At 32.6% G+C, this 21,794-nt stretch overlaps 1 protein-coding gene across 3 annotated transcripts in view; it reads right to left on the minus strand.

The window, feature by feature from the left end:
* LOC130446117 (heterogeneous nuclear ribonucleoprotein L) overlaps nt 1–21,794 on the minus strand; it is a 370,575-nt gene that overhangs the window by 69,100 nt on the left and 279,681 nt on the right. For all 3 annotated transcript variants that reach the window (XM_056782203.1, XM_056782201.1, XM_056782204.1), the window contains one exon: nt 4,288–4,365. In XM_056782203.1, the coding sequence (XP_056638181.1) occupies nt 4,288–4,365 (78 nt within the window). The remainder of the gene's footprint in view (nt 1–4,287; nt 4,366–21,794) is intronic.

Raw genomic sequence — 21,794 nt, forward strand, 5'->3', positions numbered from 1 at the left:
GAACACTTCTGGCAAACAAATGTTGGAGTGCTATTCAAAATTGACGTTGCTTTAATGGAACGATGACGACATCTCCAGTTATTCCGAAAAAAGGCGACCACTTGCTTCGAAGTGCTTCGAGGCCGAACAACTTTTGTTGGATTTGGCTCGTATTGAAAGACCAATACAGTCACCGCGTGACGAACTTTTTTGGAGCGATTGTCAAACTATGGGATATCCAACGCGATCAAATCTTTTTGACAAACAAATGGTTATGATACATTGATTGTATGCGAGCGGAAATAATGCCAAAGTATGCCTGAATCTCACGGTATGTCACATGCTGATCTTGAACTATCAGTTTACGCACAGCATCGATGTTTTCTGACACAACAGCCGATTTTGAATGACCTTCACAAAATTCACACTGTAGCGAAGTGCGACCACGATTGAATTCAAAACACCAGCAAAATACAGTGGATCGAGATGGTGTTTCATCAGCAAAAGTCGAAACGAGCTGATTGGCACACTGTTGTAGGTTTAATCCACGTCGAAAATTATCGCACAAAAATGTTTGCAATTTAATTCCTTTTTTTGATTAAGATGAATATTTTAAGTAACTGTAAACATCTCAAATACCACTAGTATGACAGCACGTTCTGAGTACGTTCACCATTAAAAATTTCAAACTTTATGATGGTGATGTCATTTAACATATTCATATCAGTGTTGGGATATATCTCAAAACTTAAGTAGCAAGCCCTCGTACTATTGTTAAGTATATTACAAATGCAGTATTGCAAACTCCAACTCCTCTAGTTTCATGACATCTCAAAATATATAGAGTGGCCCACGTATACCGTTAAAAAGATATAACGACAAGAGATAAATTTGATCATAGTGATTCGACAATAAACGAAATTTTAATTGTTTGGAAACCGCACTTTTAAAAATATCTACGTGACGCCACCACTTGTGCGACGTATATTAGATTCTGTTTCTGTTTTTTTAAACTTTCTTTCATCGTAAACATTTGAGTTAATATTCGTTATTCGATTTGTCACAACCGTCCAATTCATTTCAAGATGATAAAAGTGTTTCTTAGAATCATGGAATTTATAAAATTTGATCCAATTATACATGTTACCTACTGTTTTATTTTTTTATAACAATATCAACATGTCAAACATAACTAAAATCGTTAATAATGAATCCTTTGAAGTCCATTCCAAAGTGAATACCAATTCACAGTAGCCAAAACAAATAATATTTTGATTACCCCGACTAATTGACATCAGTATTTTTTTTCACTGTACATGCAAACTAGGATGTGAAGCAATGATGAAACTCAGAGTATTTGATGAATTCGCCAACTAAAAGGGATTTCAAGATGTGCTCACTTTTACACAAATAGCTTTCAATCATAATGTCAAAACTATAATTGAATAAGCAATCATAACGCGCTGGTTTCTATTTTTTGATTTCTATTTAAAATAGTTTGTTGACTATTCGAGAAAAAAATTCGATAATTCAAACACATTATTAAATAAAATTGTACTATGATGTATGATTTTTTTCTGTGTGTTCCTATCCGATGCCCCAAACAATATAGAATTTTACACGATCTAAGAAAGTGACTAGCTTCGAGCTAATATATGACAACATAGTCTACCCTTATCTTTATACCTGACACTAATGGTGGGATTATGCATGGTTTCAACGCCTTTGTCTGTGCCAGTTCATTTCGAGCTACAGAACAGTATGTATAAAGTTTGATAGTGTCTTTGAAAATGTCTACCAAACAACGCAAATGTTGATGCAAAAGTTAGTGGAGAGAAGCCACGAAAAATGCTTTTCATTGATAGAGATTTTTGTTTTAACGAGCATCCTTGTAAGTACAGTTTGGAAAATTGTTAATCATTCGAAAGCACCTATAAAACACGAAACGACAATGGTGTACCAATGAAGACTTTTCCAGCAAACTGATGGTGAGTTTAATTAGTCGTTAAGTCGTTTGTGTTTTTTAATCAAAAAAATAGAGAAAAGTCAAGTTATAATGGAGTCACAGCGCTTACAAGAACTCGAAAAAATAAATACAGCTAGATAGGAAAATCTCATGATTATATACCTAGATGAGACTTGGTACGACACCCATGATACATCCAATAAAAGATGGGTTGATTGAGGGGTTTCGAAAGATGTTACACAAAAGCTCCGTCTAATGAATGTGAAAGAATAACTAAGTATTGTACTTGCGGGGACAGAAGAAGAATGGATACAAAATTTTTATTTTTAGCAGCGTAGAATATTTCGGATTCCAGCCTGGATGATCACTGCGATAGCTTTCGAAGATTGGTTTCAAAATTAATTAGTGCCGTATATACCACATAATAGCTGTAGTGCGATGGATAAAGCATCCTACCATAGTCACCAAAAGAATAAGATACCAGGTTTCAGCAATAGAAAAGTGCGAATGTAACATATATTGTAGGTTGCAGGCGCTGCCAGCGCTGCTGCTGTAGCCAATCCCACAAACGCTCAGTTCAAGTGAGATTCTTGGAAACGAGTTTTCGGAGACAATTATCTGAAGGAACCAACCAAGAACAAATGGACAAGAAGGTTCCGGGAAGGCCGAGAAGAAGTGAAAGGACACTCTCGTCCAGGACGCCCGTCGACTTCGAGTTCTGATGAAAATGTCGAAGGAATTCGGGCTTACGTTCTTAAAGATCGTAGATTGACAGTAAGAATTATAGCTGATTAGCTGTTAGTCCCCAAAACAATCGATCACTCAATTCACTTAAGCTCTCAACTCCAGAACAGAATTCAAAGAAGGCCAAGTGCTGTGAATATTGGTTAGAAGCATAGGAAAGAGATGACTTTCTCAGAATCACTGTTTTACGAGTCCTGGTTTTACGAATACGATGTAGAGAGAACAAAGAAGCCGCGAAAATTAAGGTCCAATGTGAAGACAATATTGGTTGTTTATCTTGATTGATTATCTTGAAATTTGTCCCTCTCGGTCAGAAAGTGAACAGAAATTTTCACGTTGAAGTTTCTAGACGTCTCAGAGCTAGTGTTGCCCGAGTTTGACCGGGTTTGGCACAAGGGGTCACGTAGATCCTTCATCACGATAATGCACCCGGTCACTCGTCCCTCATTGATTTAGCCCCTTGCGACTTCTTGTTCCCGAAATACAAAATGGTACTTCGGGAGCAGCACTTGAAAGGTATGGACGTTTGTAGGAGACCTGAATAATTGTAAAAGTAAATTCCTCATTCAACTTTCATGCGTATTTTCTGGTCAAACCTCGTATACAGCGATATAAGAGTTAAAAAATAGGCGTATTAATATAATAAAATGAAAAATAGAAAAATAATATTCATACTAACTTGTCAATATATTCATCATATTTATACAAATGTTATTTCAAACGGTTATACAACTTGAAAAAATATTTTAGCTGTCTAGTAGAAGAAGGGATACGCCTATGAATTAGGAATGTTTCATGATTTTATTATTCTCTCATTCATAAAAAAATTGTCTATGGATAATATGATAAGCATTGATTTGATTGTAATCAAATACAAATAGTTCGTTACTAGATTTTCATAACAAACAAATTAGGATTTGCACTATTAAATTTATTCCAAGATTACAAACCCAGTGTGGTTATTCTTGATTGCTAAAACAATCCGTGGTGACTAACAAGCATAACTGTAATTTACAAAACGGACATAATATGTAAAGCAGTATTTAAATAATTAATTGCTATTACTATTAATATCTCTGTACAACACAATGAGACATTTATATAGATTTTAAGAAGGGAATTGGATAATCGCCAAACACAATGCGAAGCGTGAAGAATATTACGAATGATTCATAGTTTGACATTTTTAACAGTTATAAATTAAGTAAGGCTCGAATTAAGTTTAGCTTAATAAAGAAATAGATTTTATGATTCAATCAACTAGTGATACAATTTTTTCTTCAGTTTTCTTCATTGTTTATTTGTTCATTTTTGAGTAAACCCTCAATCTTGCAACACAATTTTTATTTGAATTAATTATGAGTAAATGCAAAACTAAGACCTACTCATAATTTATAGTAAATCGGTTCTTAAACAATAGTAATAACGAGTTTACTAAAAATAACAGTAATATAGACATTTGTAGCTAAGAATGCTTCAAATTACGAAAATCAATTTAAAAAGAACATTCAGGCTTGGATTTGTAGTTCGACTTGTGTAACCTCTAATCGGAGGATTTTTAAAAATAGAAAAAAGTTTTACTGGGAGTATATACTTACTATATGGTTGCGGTCGAGATCCGAAATGAGGTTCTTGTAGTAAAGGTTGTGGTCGCCCATTATTCGGAGTTTCTTTCACTGAAACAAATTAAAAACATTCATCATCGATAAATTATTTGAGAGAATTTCATTGTAAAGCAATTGAATATAACACGTGCATGAAATCATCACCCACCATCATTACGGCTTTTGCAAGTATATATTAACCGGAGATCTCCTCGGTTATATCACCAACGTATAGACTGAAGCTATAGAGAAATATGGGGAAGCAATTGATGAGATTTAGCATGCTAACCTTCTAAATAAATTAAGATCGTACGATTTGTCGTCCTCACTTATCGACTAGCTTGGTAGCTTTCTCAAAAGTCGATCCATCCAGGTCGCTATTACCCAGAAATACATCTTATCACCTACTCTCTTTCTTCTGCATAGCTTTCTCGACGGTAGCACACTGGTGTCGTCGTTCAAATCCGTAGATCACCACCATTAATACCGATATATTGAAAAAATTCTGAAGTGGGGTGCAAGCAATATGATTGAGTTTAATTCAGAGAAAACCCAGGCTGCTGTTTTTACAAAGAAGGCTATAAGAATCACCGCAAATTTTCTTGTTGGGTGTTGAAATAGGGAGCTATATGTCTTGGTATAGTCACGTGGCCGAATGAGCTAAATCAGCTTAACAAAACTTGGAGCCCTCTTTAAGATAAGAAAGGTATATACTTCGCAACAGCGCTGCCCTGACGCTGTTTTACCGATACTACCATGGCAGGTGCTCTTCCGAGTTGTCCAGCATAATCCTACCTAGAGCAATTTTTGTAAGATCTCCTCGACAGGCAGACGTGGCTCATAAACACCTTTGAAGAATTGCAACCCTGTAAAATCAGCTACCAAGGCACGTCTCTCACGAGCACTACAGCCTACAGAAGTTCAAGATCAATATCCACAGTCATAAGTATCTTCACAAGGCCGAGACCATTCGAACTACTCGAGTGGAATAGGGTCTAGCCTCTTTTTATAAAAAAAAATGACAGATCATGTTTTTAGACCCAAATATTGGTACTGTGTCAAAAGAGAATTACTTAGTTCTACCTGACGCGCTATTACTAAAAGGGGTCGCTACTAATGATAAACAAATATGTCGCCAGCATTTTCTTCAGTTCCTATTTGTATCTGTAGGTACGGTTATTGGGTATATACAATGTGTCCAATTAATTCGGAATCATATGGGAAACTTTTTTATTTTCAGTACGAAAAAAATCATTCCTTATAAAAAGTTTTGCATGGTCTAAAAGATAAAATGCAAACATCAGATGACAACTTTCATCAGTCATATACGAGGTTCGTCAAAAAACATGATTTTCACCCAAGAGTAAGGTACTTTTATTTTTTACAAAATCGAAAATTGTTATTAAAAAAAGTTGGTCACGATTGAAAACTATTGTCAGATATCGCCTTCTGTCATGAAAAAATATTTTTTGGTATAAATAAAATACATGCATAGGTATGTAAATCTTGTAATCAGCTATTTTATTGAAAGACATGATAACCTTTCGGTTCATTATTAAGTTATGCAACAATGTACATTGCAATTGAATAGTTAATGCGTGCATATCATAATATTTTATTTTGCAAATGAAAAAATAAACAAATTAACTAATAAGTAGTAAATAACATTCATAACAATATAATGAATCCTTCAATTAGTTATTTTTCAATAGATAATAAAAAAATGGAAGTAAAATAATTTATTTTGTTTCAATTGATTAAAGCCTCAATATATCCACCATCTCTTTCTAAACATTTAGTGGTTCGTCTAGTGAATTCCCTTAATACATGCTTGATTATATCTGCAGTAATTTCTTGATATGCCTCTGTAATGGTCCTTTCCAAATGATCAGTATTTTGAAAAGGTTTTTGCTGGTAAACCCTATGTTTTAAGTAGCCCCATAAAAAATAATCCAGAGGGGTAAAGTCTGAAGATCTAGCCGGCCAAGAAATGTTCGACTGTCTGTGTATTACTTTTTTATTGAAAGTCGATTCAAGGTTTTCCCTCAGAGCTACTGTGGTATGGCATGTAGCACCGTCTTGTTGGAACCATGCACTTTGACGGTTTATTAGGAATAGTTCGCTAATAAAACCACTGTTAAATATATCTGCTGCTTCTCGATGAGTCTTATAATTATCTCCGACAATCAGCACTATTACAATTTTTTCCTCATTACTTAACCGAACCGCTATTTCTTGTATTTTATAAAATCTATCTAGCGATTTGACGTTTGCTGTCCTAGATAACAAATCGTTCTATACGCAAATTGCTAATCTCCTGAGTTTGTCAGGGCAATGCTAATACAGAGAAGTTAATAAGCAAAAAAAAAATAATTCTTCATGGAAGATGGATAATATTGGATATCTGACAATAATTTTTTGATATCAATTGTCAATATTCTCAAAAATGAAGGGACTTTACTCATGATCAAAAATTCATATTTTTTACATACCTCGTATACGACTAACAAATTTTGATATCTGATGAGTGCATTCCAGGTTTTGAACCATGCACAACTTTTTATGAAGAATAACTTTTCTTCATAAAACTAGGAATGAAAACGTTTCCCATATGGTTCCATCTTAATTGGACACACTGTATATACGTTAAATATGAAATTAACAGTTTCTTTTGAAGTTGTTTTCGTACATTGTTATTTTTACCTTCGAGCGAGATGAATAATAGTGAAAAATGTCGGTGTCGGCTATTGAGAGAGAACTTCGGAGAAGTTTGTGTAAAAAAATTTTACGTTTCCAAAGACAAGGTCTTGAAAAGATAAGAAACACCATAGAGATGAAAACAAGGCTTTACACTTTTGGAGAACTGATATACCCTGATATCCCTAATTTCGAAAAGGACATGGATAGAAAATCAAGTGGATGCAAGAGGAAGCCAAGAGATGATATCAAAAATGATTTGTACAGCTTTAGCAACAAATTTGCCACCGTCTCTTACAACTAATGATGTTGACCGCATTAGAAGAAATATCTGTAACACTCAAGCTGATTCCAAATATTCAATAAAATATAGGGTATTTCATTTGAAAAAATGTAACTTTAATATGTCACATCATTCGGGAGCACCCTATAAAATTGTAACTAATTTCGAAATGTGAACACTAATAATTCAAAATCAAATTTTGAAATTGATATCTCAAAGGATAAAGGAGGCACTGGACTTTATCAATCCCCCTGTATATATATATATATATATATATATATATATATATATATATATATATAAAGGTGTATAATTAATGCATTTAAATGTTCTTGATTTTAGGTCTCTTCTGTTTTAAAATTAGTTTTTTAATATTTTTTTAAGAAAAGATAAAATTTGACATATCGACTTTTCTTTAGGTCTTTATTAAATTATGATATTGACACTGAAATTTGCGAATTTATATTGATCAATAGATCACCTACATCATGAACATCAAAATAAGAATAAAATCAAAATAAAAAATGTGTGACGCTGTCTACATGGGGTAGACCTCTCATTATTTAGAAAATAGACAAAATGGTCATACTATAAAAAAACTGCGTTAACGAACTATGGAATGTCAAAAAAAACATAAATTCAATTATAAAGATTCAAAACTTCTTGGATCGAAAACTAATATACGAAAAAGAGAATTTTTAGAAATTGTGCACATTCATAAGAATGAAAAAGCTATAAATTATAAAAAAGATCTAAGTAATTTAAGTAAAATTTTTGTAAATTCTAATAAAACTACAAATAATTTGATTGACTAAGTACCGCTACCTATGAGATGTAAGGATTAAGGAAAAATTAATTTGTCTTATTAGAACCAATTTCTATTTTGATTTTATTCTTATTTTGGTGTTCATGATGTAGGTGATGTATTGATTAATATAAATACGCAAATTATCAGTGTCAATATCATATTTTGATTTAGGAAACTTTAAGAAAGTCGAAACGTCAAATTTTATCTTTCTTCAAAAAATTATTAAAAAAACTTATTTTAAAACAGAGACCTAAAATTGAGAACATTTAGATTCATTAATAAATCAAAAGGTCTAATAAATAGGAAATTAAAGAAATTTATATGTGTATATATATTTTTTTTATCCGCCGACCATTTTTTTTGTAGTCCCACTTTTGTTCTTTAATTCTTTTTGTTTGTTTTTATATCCTTCTGTGTAATTTTTGCCTTTATATATTTCTTCTCTGAATCATTTCTCTTGAGTCACCAATCGTTTATAGAACTTTTATTTTTTTGTTTGCTTTTTTGAGGTTAATATCATGTTTAGTCCGATAGTCTGCACCCGGATAGGTGGTGATCTTTATGATAGTTTCTAAATTTTTCGACCATCATAATGAAATAGATTTTGCTTTTTTATGTGTCTTCAATATAAACGCCTGGGGTCGATGTGTATAGCCTCATTTTGTGTAGTTAATGCCATATGCGGCTTTTGAACGAATTCATAGTCTATCGCCGCGCTCGTTATCTTCGCCCACACCATGTTTACTCCCCAGATCACATCTTCGGCATTTTCCTATATTGCGTTTTAGTCACACATGAAAAAATTGATTCCAATTTGTTTAATGCGATTAAGTAATTCGTCCAATTTTTGGTATACATTCTCGATTTCATGATCGTAATTCTTACCCGCGGTAAGTAAAAATATTTGATTTCAAATAATACATTTTCCATTACCATAATAGATACCGTTTAGTGATTTGATTTGTAGTTATCTTTAACTGAATGCACGTAAAGAGTTTATATTAGCACGATATCTTCTTACTTATTCAATACTCAAACTTTTAGGAGTTTCTTTATTACTCTACATAAATAATAATTTCTGCACTGATTTCAGTCCTACGTATAAAATGACTGCAATTTTATGAACACATTCCCTCGGAGTAAAATCAATTTTCTCGCAATCTTCATCCTCACAATGATTCCTTGATGGAAAATGGGTATATGGAACCACAGATAAATAATCTTCGAGTTAATGACTTTCGAGAAACGAGAAAGTTTGGAAGCTTTTAGATAAGGATTATAGCGGCGTTAGATATCTGGCAGCATTAAGTTTTAGTTCAAGTCAGATGCGTTGTTTCTATTATTATAAATATTAGGATCATTAAGACAAAAAATGTTCACAACAAATATACAGGGTGTTTCTAAATTTATGCGGCAAAATTCAGGAGGTAATTGCTCGTATGAAATTGAGATAGATCTTTCCTACAACAAAATTTGCTCACCCCTTTCCGAGATAACACCTTTGACTAAAAATGAGTTTTTATTTCTAACATTTCAGTGGAGCTAGAAACTTTAAATTCTGTTCTGTGTAGTCGCAAAGGTCTAATTACGGGTATTTTTTTAATATTCCTATTACATTATATAAATATTATATATATATATATATATATATATATATATATATATATATATATATATATATATATATTTCTTCTTGTTTTTACTTGATATCGCAGGAAAGTGGATTCTTTTAGAGTAAAGAATGAGATGCTTTTTTTATTTATTTGATGAAAATGTTTCAATAAAGATACTAAACAAATCGAAACAAAGAGTTATAAATAAAACTACAGGCTTTCAAACAAAAAAAAACGAATAAAATTCTCGCTAGTAACAAAAAAGTTATTGTGTATTCAATTAGTACAATTTTTGCAATAGATAACTGCATGCTCGAGGCACGGAACACGCTCCACAAATTATCTAGTTTTTCTGTTACCATTACGTGGGTATTCAGAGCATCTTCCCTGTTGATAAGCCATTGTCTTTTTGGTAGGTGGCTCCTGATTTTCACCCAAAATTTTTCTGATATTGCCGCATAAATTGAGAGCAAGCCTGGGGTTATACAGCCTTTGTCTTTAGTGGTCTTTGATTAATTCCATACCTAATCTTTTTAAAAAAATTCTCCTGGCAGGTGGGAAATAATATTTTCAGACCTGGTTCTTACGTTTCTTACAATATATTCCTTACACCATATCATTCCATTTTTTCCATAAAAATTATGGATTTCAACCGAGTCTGCGATATTTTGTTGGCCGTCGACTTCCTGCAATTTCTTCTTCGGCATCTTGTTCTAAGTCAGGGTAATCACTACACACGCTGGCATTGTCTATTTTGTCGTCTTCTTCGGAATCATCCTCATCAGTAAAGTTTTTGTCACTTTCTGCATCTTGCCATTGTCTTTGCTCTTCTTCGTAATCTCCAATCAATACACAAGCGATAATTCACAAATAATAACAAATGATAAAAATAAAGAAACTACTTGTAGAAACAATGTCAAAAAAACAAATCAAATCTTCTCAAAAAAGTTCCGAGTTTAGACACGTGGGATGTGAGAAACCCCAAGCAATTTTGAAACGATCCTATTCGTACTGTGTCTATGCTGGAGCTAGGCGTCGTTTGGCGGTCAATTTGAATATTCTTTCTGCATTCTTCAAGCGCTGGGATTTGTCATACCCCACCTGCCTAAAGCCGAGTTAAATTTAAAAAATAAAATGAAAAACTTACTTTTTCTACAACTGCTATGAAAAGTCACGTATTTCTCATAGCTAACTTAATTTCAAAACCACATATTGCTCACACTGTGAGAAATATTATTTCTCACGGCACTTTGCCACTCCATATACTCCATTTACAAGGAGAATCAACAAAAATTGACGAAAACTTAGTTGGCTATTTTCAGGCAACAATTTTAGTAAATGTGGGAGAGGACATATTAACCTTAAAGCGCCATGGAGGATAGCAATCCAAAACCGTGGCAGGAAGATACGTGGAAGAGTCTAATAAAAATAAAATAAACGTTGCTAATAAAATCTTCAATTCCATTGAAAAACAAATCAAACATTTTACAGGAATATAGACAGAAAATACACCGTATATGAACGAATCAGCCCTCAACATCTAAAATTAACATAACAGAAAATTTGATAAAAAGAAATGACATTCCGGGTTTAACTATATATAAATATATATATATATATATATATATATATATATATATATATATATATATATAATTGTGAAAAGTTGAACTTTTCCCATTTGTTGCAAAATATATTATTCTACCAGCTATGAAGAAAAATCCTATACTATACACGGGCCGAAAGTTCTCGGGAATCATAAGACGCACGGCCGAAAATTCAAATTTCGTCCCTTGTAGTATAATATACAATTTATTCTAATTTTTTTCCAAAACCAACAGCTGCAGAGAAAAAAATAAACAGTATAATGTATAATTTTTTTAATAAATAAATGGAGAACAGTGAAGATAAAAATACGATAATAAATACTGGAAATGATAATCTCTACCTTGTTTTTTATATTTTCAAATAAAGCAAGAACGTTGAGTTATAATTTTATTTAAAAAAACTTAAAACACCTTGAAAAAAAGTTCTGATATTAATATTACAGGAATATTGATAAAATACCCGTGGTAAGTCCTTTGCCAGTGCACAAAAATTACATAATGTCGATAAACTCAAATTTAGATACCATCTTTCAAGGATGATATTTGATAAATGGTTGAGCCGAGGAAGCAATCAACTCCTGAATTTAGAAACACCCTGTATAGTCTTCGCGAAGTAATTGAATTCTATTTGGATTAGTTTATTAGGGTTACTGAAAATATACTAAATACGTAACAAATGCAATAATAAACGATGTTACTATAATTAGATAATTTCAAAGTTAACATCTACGATGAGTTTTAATTAAGTTGTTATAAACAATTTATTCGTTCGGTGTAAAAAAACCGATGGTTGAAAGAATTGTAATAATTTCAATTACATTTTTACAGGCAATTTGAGAGAAATGATTTAATCAGTATCATTAGAGAGGTGTCAGAGACATGTAACGGGTGGCCAAAAGGCGATGTACGGTAGAACCGGTAGTCTTCCATCACGTGACTCTAATTACGATTTATCGAACACGTATCATCTTCCTGTATGAATAGAAATATATATGAAACATAACAACATACTATCGATTGTCTTTTTGTCAAGACCAACTATAAAACAAACGTAATAGTTTCTTTAAATTGACAGTAGTTACATAAAACGTGACGATATGTAGTCCAGGGTAGAAGCCCTTAAAAATGATGAAAAGTGAAAAAAAAAGATGAAACCCATTGGAAAAGGACAACAATATAATTAAAATGAAAGGAAAAATAGTTTAAGGACGATCTGAGTTCGGAAAGAGGAAGTGGGTGAGTTTTTAAAATCACTAATTAGGAACTAATTTGACTTTTTATTCAATTTTAAATCGGTAAGTTCCTGAAGCTCCTCTTTGTGGATTTCAAGCAGGCATATGTTTCTATATGTAGAAAATATTTGTTCCACACGCTAGCAGCGTTCGGAATACCTGAGAAAATATTACATTTAGTAAAAATGACACTGAATAACACCGAGAATGAAGTATCTGTCGAAGGAAGCCTATCGGAAAAGTTTAAAACAAAAAGAGGTTTAAAGCAAGGAGATCCATTATCAACAGTTCTGTTTAACATTGTATTAGAAATTATCCTGAGGAGTAGTGGATTCCGAGCTCAGGGGATGATTTACAATACCAAAACACAAACCCTTGGCTAAGCAGATAATGTGGTACTTAAGTAAAACCAAAAAAGATCTAGAAAAAACGTTCCTACTCTTTGAAAAGAAAGCAAAAGAATATGAACTTCGCATAAATGAACAAAAGACTAAATATATCGAGTACCTGGGAGTGACAGTGACAAACGAAGGAGGAGAAACCGGGAAAATCGACAAAACACTGGCGACAGGGAACAAAACGTTTGGGGCCTTAAGAGGACTATTAAGATCAGAAGATATTTCAAGAACCCCCAAGTTAGGCATTTACAAGACAGTTATACAACCAACGGTGCTGTATTGCAGTGAGTATTGGATCATGAACAAAAAAGAAGAGATGGGATATGTTGTCAAAGCAAAAAGACTCCGTTGTATGGGGCATATAGCCATAATGGACGAAGACAGTTGGGTGAAAAGTTTGTTAAGGGGAGAAGGAGCGTCCATGGAAAAAATGGATAGAAGCATGCAGAGAAGATCTAGGAAGAATGGGAAGAGAGAACTGGCATGAAGCAGCCATGAAGAAAAATAGATGGAGGCTTGGGGCTACGAATATAATATATCATCAACTTCTGACATTTAATGATTTCACAAATGCCGTAAGACATGATCGGAATGCTTGTATTATTATATTAGGGGTAGTGTTTATAACTTTGTACAATTCGTAAATAGTCGCGTCAATGAATACATAATACAGGCAATCTTCGGAAGTCCTCAAGAACAGCTCCGATATTGATGATTTTTTTTAAATTTTATTTTTTTATATTATTTAAAATCAGAAACCTTTTGGAGTGGGGATGGAACTATTTATCTTGTTTAAACAATATCTGTGATATTTATCCACAAAAAAATTTCTACTATACAATATACAATTCATTATTTTGTATACAAAAAAAGTACATTTAATTTTCATTCTCATTTCGCGTTTCGGAGACTTCATCTTCTTCAAGTGGTGTGTGGTTACCGCAGTCATGTCCACTGCAAACTATGCAGGCTGGTGAGCAATGAAGACCACTTTTTCTGCAGCCAATTTGGTAATATCATTAACATCCGTTTGGCATTGTACAAAGGCATCATATAATGTTGATTTGGTCATTATCCTCATTCCAGCGTTATCAAACAATGCAAGAGGATAGAGAGCCAGCTCGTAGTCACAATATTGGCGAAGTTCATCATTACTTTTTCTTAAAAAGCATAAACGTTGGAAAATTAAATTTGGATCTGTAGCGACTGCAGTATTATTAACTTTGATTTTACTGCTCATAATCAATAAAGATTTAACAGTATCTTTTGTGGTTATTTTCATATCTTTGAAGTTAAAACCTCTGATTTTATTTCTTAATTTAATCGAAAATAATATTAAGAAAAATATACTAAAGAGATTCTCGTCCACATATGTGTAAACAAAAAGAAGTATTTGTAGCGTATGCAGGTAACACATAAATGTTTTTTTTTATTTTATTTTAATATTAAATTATTGTTAAAAACTTTTTTGTAACAACTATTTGTTACAATAAGATTAATATATGGAGATTATTTTTACAAAAAATTAGAGACCAAACTGAATTTTTTATATAAATGTCGTTGATATTGTTTAAACAATATAAATAATTCCGTCCCCGCTCTAAGAGGTTTTTAATTAATATAAAAAAACAAAATTAAAAAAAAATTCATCAAAATCGGAATTGTTCTTGAGGACTTCCGAACCAAAGGCTTCATTGACGTGACTAAAATCTCTATACGACTATAGGACTGCTACTTAAGTTATGAGATACACAGAGAGAAATAAATATTTATCGCAATTTATCCTGCAGGAATTTGCAGGAATAAGGAGAAATCATTGTACGGCTATATTTTGACTGCCCAAAAACGTTTTTGTTCGAAATGATGTGTGAGAGCTCGCATTGTCGAGATTGATTGATGATGATTCGTCTTCTGCGATTGGTTTCACTGATTTTTGCGAACACTACTAGTAAACAAATGCTGGTGTACTATTCAGAATTGACCATTCTACGTTTCTTTAATGGAAAGATGGCGACAGGCGAACATATGACCATTTGCTTCGAAGGGCTTTGTGTGCGAACAACTTTGGTTTGATTTGGCTCGTCTCTAAATACTCATACAGTCGATTGTTGTCTTAGTTTCGGATACACAAGCATAGATCCATGATTCGTCACTTTTACGATCTTTTGAAGCACCGCGATTGACTTTTGTCATCATTTCTTGGCAACAATTGACACGAGGATTTTTGGAGCGATTGGCAAATTATGCGGTATCCAACAAATCTTTTCGACAACGAAATGTTCATGCAATATTGAATGTATGCGGGTGGAACTAATGCCCAAGTATTCCTCGATCTCACCTAACGATCTTGCAATATCAGTTTACGCATAGCCTACTAATTTTATACAAAAAGGACAAGAGATCATTTTTAGAAGTAATTTAATGAACTTTTATTCTATAAAAGCAGTTTCTTCCCAAGTTTATCGGTATATTAAAATTTTAAATGTCTTTAACCGATGTATCAAGTGATTAAATATAGGAATATCAATGTGAAATGTTTTGGAAATTTATATACAATATCCCAGTGAAAGTTTCATTAGCTCGCTTTTGCTTAGGTTCTTCATTTTCTATACATAACTGGAAGATTATAATTCCAAGGACTGTACAAAATTGGAGAAAAATACAGGAGCGGCTTCGAGGCTAACACAACCGAGTCATGTCATTAAAACATTGAAAATTCGCCTTTGCTCAACATATCAGATACTGAAGTATGTTATAAATAGAAGATGAAAAAATATTTGCAGATAAGTAATAACAGAAATGGATCGTTAAATCGAAATAATTTCACTAGGTGCTAATACGTTTATATCAAAGGCGATTTATATTATTTTGGAATTATTTATCAAATGATTTGTAGTGTTAGGTGAGACAAATGGTTGCAATTAATTAAAGCAACTATTTATATTTCTCCTATTTAATTTGCTATGTGTTTATATTATAATAGAATGTTACTGAACGGCGTTTAAAATAACTTTCTGTATAAATAATTCATTATTATGTCCAAGATAATTTCTAGTTGTTCGTAATGCCATTGTTTCCTCCGGCAAAATTTAGATTTAATAGCATGTCACGCTACTACTGGACATTTCATTTGTAATACGAGGGTTGCTACTTAAGTTTTTAGATATGGCAACACTGATGTGAATATGTCAAATCTGACAATGCCATTATAAAGTTCGACAGTACGAGTGCCTTTTGAGTTGTTTACAGATACTTGAAACATTCATACTTGGGCTTTAGTTCCATTCGCAAATATTCAATATTGCATGCCAAAAATATTTGCTCGCGTTGGATACCTCAAAATTTGAAAGTTACTCAAAAAAAGCTCGTGTCGATTGAGATTGTGACTGGCGACGTATCATGGATCTATGCATCTGAAGCCGAAACTAAACAACATGGCCGCTTATTTTTCCGGAATAACTGAACCATTCCATTACATCAACGTTAAACGGTCAATTCTGAATGGTACAACAGCATTTGTTAGAAAAAATTAGGGAATCAAATCGCAAGAGACGAATGATTATCACACAAACGTTTTTAGACAGTCAAAACATAGAATTGATGCGTCATCCGCCGTATAGTCCTTGTTTAGAAACCCTACGATTTCTCCTTATTACCGTAGATCAGAAATAATTGCGTCAACATGAAGAAGCGGTTGATGCGTTCAAATCACATGTTTTGCAGGTACTTCAATTAGAATGCCAGCAAAAAAGTATTAATCTTGATGGTGATTATATGTATATAATAAAACCTAATTTCTAATGAAAAACTTCGTACGATCATTTCAAATATTATTACAGAATGATCTAAATATTTCCTAAGCTTTTCATCAATGTACCTTAGCTAATAGGCCGCCCTGTGTATATAAAAAATACATAACTGTATCATGAGATTTTTTTCAAAAATTTCACCGAAAATGCTATTGTAGGTTTTCTCATTATTTGAGGTTATCCAAATTGTGTATTCGTAACATTTAGTTTAGTTGCAGCTTGCAAAGTGCAGTGTGCAGTCTATTGTGACGTCTAGTGTGATTAAAGAGAGAGAGAGGAACAGAGAGAGAGAAGCTTTATTGTCATTTGAAAATTTCATCGACAAAGCAACACAATTTTATATTATATGATATTAAAATATAAAATAACAATTTGTCTTAATATAGTAATCTTCACTCAATATTATAAATGTGAAAGCGTGGATGTTTGTCACGTTTTCACGCAAAAACTACTTGACGAATCATCATGAAACTTTGTACACATATTCTGGGAGATACTAGAAGTAACATAGTATACTTTTTTAAAAAGTAAAAAAAAATTTCGACAAATATCACCATTTTACTACTTCAGCGCCAACTAAAATACAGTAATGAAGTTCAAACCCAATCTATATATCCAATTCAATTGACTATAGTTTCAGCTGTTTGGAATTTTCGAGGTTAGGTACAATGGTACCATCAGTGACTATTACTGAAAGCGAAAGAGACATTTTAAAAGATGTGCAAGGAGAAATGAAGGAATATATGTCGATGGATACAATTATGGATACGGAACTAAGTACTTCATATCCTATAGAGTTTTTAAATACCCTTGAACTGTCAGGTGTACCGTCACATAAACTTCAATTAAAACTAAATGTACTAGTAATGCTGATGCGCAATCTAGACGCTCCTCGGCTATGTAATGGAACAAGGCATCGTATAACAAAATTGGGGCAGAATATACTTGGTGCTACTATTTCAACAGGTTTCGGCAAGGGAGAAAGTGTTAATATACCTCGGATTTCAATTATTCCAAATGACCTTCCTTTCCAATTTTAAAGATTTCTGTTTTCGGTCAAGCATAGCTTTGCTGTTACTATAAACAAAGCACAAGGGCAGACATTATAGGTAGTGGGAGTGCATTTAGAAAAACCATGCTTGTCTCATGGCCAATTATATGTAGCGTGTTCACGTGTGTCTAAATGCCTGGAATTTACAAATATTTGCACCCAAAGAAAAAACTTATAATATAATCTACAAAAATATTCTAGATTAATACTTAGCATCTTATCTTTTTAATTGTTAGAATTCAGAACTATTTATTTTTGTTACAGGAAAATATATTTTAACATTTGTTATTATATTTCAATAAAGCATGTTTTGAAACTACATTGTATGTAGTAATTTTTAAAAATTGATAATACTAACCAAGCAATAATATCAAGTTATCATATTGATATATTTCTATTATAATGATTTCTGATACTTATTTAATGGATTCGATACGAGCGAAGTCGCAGGTAAAAGCTAGTTATTATATACATATATAATATATTACTTCACTCTCAATGTAATTATGCCATTCTATTGGGTCCATGGTAAATTGTGGAATTCTGCCACCAAATAATAAGTTCTTTCAAGCAGAAATGTCTTTGTCAATCTTCGATGCTGATTAAATGTATTTGCCTTTTACAAAAAAATTAATAACTCAAAAAGTATGCATTTTTCGAAAAAAGTTTTTAGATAAAAGAATACTAAAATTTTACGTAGATATCAAAAATGTATCAATATACAGGGTAATTCCAGTTAAAATAACAAAGTTACAGTCGACCTCCGGTAGAACCGGAAGTTGGCCATATTTGAAAATATTTCAGTTAAAAAGATCGTAATCGTAGAGATTTTCATGATTTTACTATAAGTTTTCTGTCATATACAGATAGTTATAACTCGTCGTGGGACACTCTGTATGAGAAGAACGTATTTTGAAATCGATCGAGGACGTCCATGGCACTGTCTAGGATTTTAGTCCAAGATTTTCTAGGCATTTAAGTATGTCTTAATGAATACTATTATTTATGTAAGAAAAGTTTTTACCTAAATTTCCATTATCGGAATATTTCATTCAAATTTTATCTTTTGTACTTAATATTTTTCATAAAGAAGAATCTGTCTAATGAAAACAATATTTTCAGTTCTTTTTCTCGAAGAGGCAAACTGACGGCCAAATAAGAGAAGTTCATTTATTATTCACAATTGGTATGATTTTTTATTCAATTTTTATTCAAGGTACAGTTAGATCGATTGATATAATAATGACAAGAAAGAAAGAAAGTAATTATTCAATTTCAGAACCGAGTGAAGCTGTCGCGTGAAAATGTAAATTGGAATTATCGTCAAATTAGAATTTCATTCATTAAAAATTCAACGTAATTTTGTTAATATAGAGTGCGTTTAATATTAATTCTTAATTAACAATGAGTGGTGATATAAAAAGATCAACTAAGCTTACGTGCGATGAAATCGAAAAAATCTAACGTGTAAAATCAAACTGAACGTACTTGTTTCTTTTTTCAATGGATCAGAACTTAAAACTGCCTTTCATTTGGTTTTATATCTTTAGTTTGAATGTAACTTTCAAGACGTGAAGCAATATTACATCAATTTTCGAGAGTTGTCCGAGAAATTTGAGACCTTAACCTGAAGAAGACTTATTTTATATTTGACACTCGTTCAAATGAATCGTTGTGGAGATTTTTCTGTAATTAGGGCAAATTGAGAGGTAATACGCTAACGCAAACGAATAAGAATCACAAACTGTCTAAGGAAACTTGGCACCATTATTACCCACCGTAAAATTTTGTGCAGCTGAATTCAATCTTGTTGTTAACAGCTTATCATACCACAAATGTTCGAGAAGGCCAAAAACTACGTCAACCAACGATATTATAGAAAAGGTTCACGAAAAGGTACTGATAAATTCGCTTCAAACAAAGATAGTGAAGTGGCGAGTCTCATATGTGTTTCCTCTGAAGAAGAAAATGTTGAAACAGTAGATTCAAATGCGTCCCATTCCAAATTATTTGATGGGCACCATAAAAATGCTATATAACAAATTATTGGAAGAAACTCAACGAAAACCATTGGAAAACTCCTTTTCAAACGAAAAAAGAGAGAAACGTAGAAAGGTAACACATCAGTTCAAACAAAAACAGTCCAAACATATAATCGATGGATCATCCACCTTAAACTCCTTGTTTAGTACCCAACGATTTCTTCTTTTTCCCACGGATCAAAAGTAAATTGCGAGGTCAATATTTTTCTACACCTGAAGAAACGATTAATGTGTTCAAATCACATGTTTGGAAGGTACCTCAATCGGAATGTATGAAAAAGTGTATTGATCTTAATGGGGAATAATCTTAAAATCAACAGAGCCATATCAAATAATAAATGATTGTTTTTATTTGTCTATTCCAAAACTTAAGGAATAACCCTCGTATAGCTTGAAATGAGCTTCAATCTTGTGAAAGAATATTGATCCTCCTAGTTGAATTACGTTCAAGCGACACTTTCTTATTCTTGATCCGAATGAATAAAGAGAAAGATTATTGTTATCAATAGTGAGATGCCACCATTCTGTAAAATAGGGATTTCAACAAACGGTCCAGTTCAGCAGCAGGGAAAACTGGCACAATAAGTATGCTAAAAATATGTATTTGAAATGCTGATAGCCAAATTGAACCTACTGAGAATTCGATAATGCTACTACTAAATGGGAAAAGTTTTTGAATGCTACTTCAATTTGCATATAGCTGCGTCACTAAAAGAATGAATCTTCAAAAAAAAAAACGAATACGTACAAGATCTGGTCTATTGGAAAAAGATTGCAACAAGACTGCAACATTGTCAACGAATCCGTAACTAAGGATCTCACATTTTTTATAAAAAACAAATTAGAATAAAGAGAAAAAAGTAGTTAACCCCCAAGTCAAACATGATTACACTTGTGCCACTCTCTAGTCGGCGAAGAAATAAGAACATAGTTCTATTCAAGCTAAAAATTTGTCATCCTTCATTCGGTTATGAGAGATGTACCAAAAATAAGGTTTGTTCATTATAATTATTATTGATTTATACATAATTGAAAAGCTTACTCTATTGTATATTTCTCAACATAGTCTACCTTTTTTTCAACACACTTTTCAAGTGGGTGACCCAGCTTTTGTATTAGTAAGTCTCACTTAAGAACGCTAACCCGTTCAGGCAGCGTGTGACCTCTGCTCGGACTACATCATGACTTTTGAAGCATTTGCCACCTAGGTGTTCCTTGTTTGAGGAACAGGTGATAGGTTACGTCTGAATTAATGATTGAAGTTTGGTCAATATTTCACGATATCTGTCCGAGTACAGTCAAGGCGTTGCTCCTTTTGAGCGCTAATTAGAAACACGGGTAATAACCATCCGATCTATACTTACGTATTATGAATCGTCCATTTCAGAGAAATTTAACACTCGGAGTGCCATAATGAAAACACAACATAGATGTCTTTTTGGCCAAAGTTTTTTTTTTCGAATACTTTATTTTTTATTAAATAATAATAAAAATATTGAATACAGTGCAATATTCAAATTATTTTCTAAATTAATGGCCTTTTTCGTCGTCGGATTGCATTGATCCCTCACGGTCTCAAGCGACTGATTTTCTTTAAAAGCCTCGGGGGGGAAAAGGCCAGCCGTCGCGCATTCTTGTCAATTTCTGTGTTGTTTGGCGCATATGCCGCTTAGTATCTATTCTGATAAATGAAGTTAACGTCGTTTACGTTTTTTGCCAGCGATTGTGGTTAAGGATTTGTACCGACTTTCGATATTAACGTGATTTGGATTCTGTATTGTGTTCAGAATGGGAAGTTACGAGGAAGAGCCGAAGAAGTTGAAAAAATGATGAAAAGATGTTTTGTCAGCATGCAAAGACGATTTTTCGCCCGATGTGAGTGAATCTTACATCTTAACTACAATGAATAAAACAATTTGATTTCTTTGCGGAACAAACTAATTTATATGCCGAACAACAGA

The sequence above is a fragment of the Diorhabda sublineata genome, chromosome 6 (genome assembly GCF_026230105.1).
Source record: "Diorhabda sublineata isolate icDioSubl1.1 chromosome 6, icDioSubl1.1, whole genome shotgun sequence".
Taxonomy (NCBI): Eukaryota; Metazoa; Arthropoda; class Insecta; order Coleoptera; family Chrysomelidae; genus Diorhabda; species Diorhabda sublineata.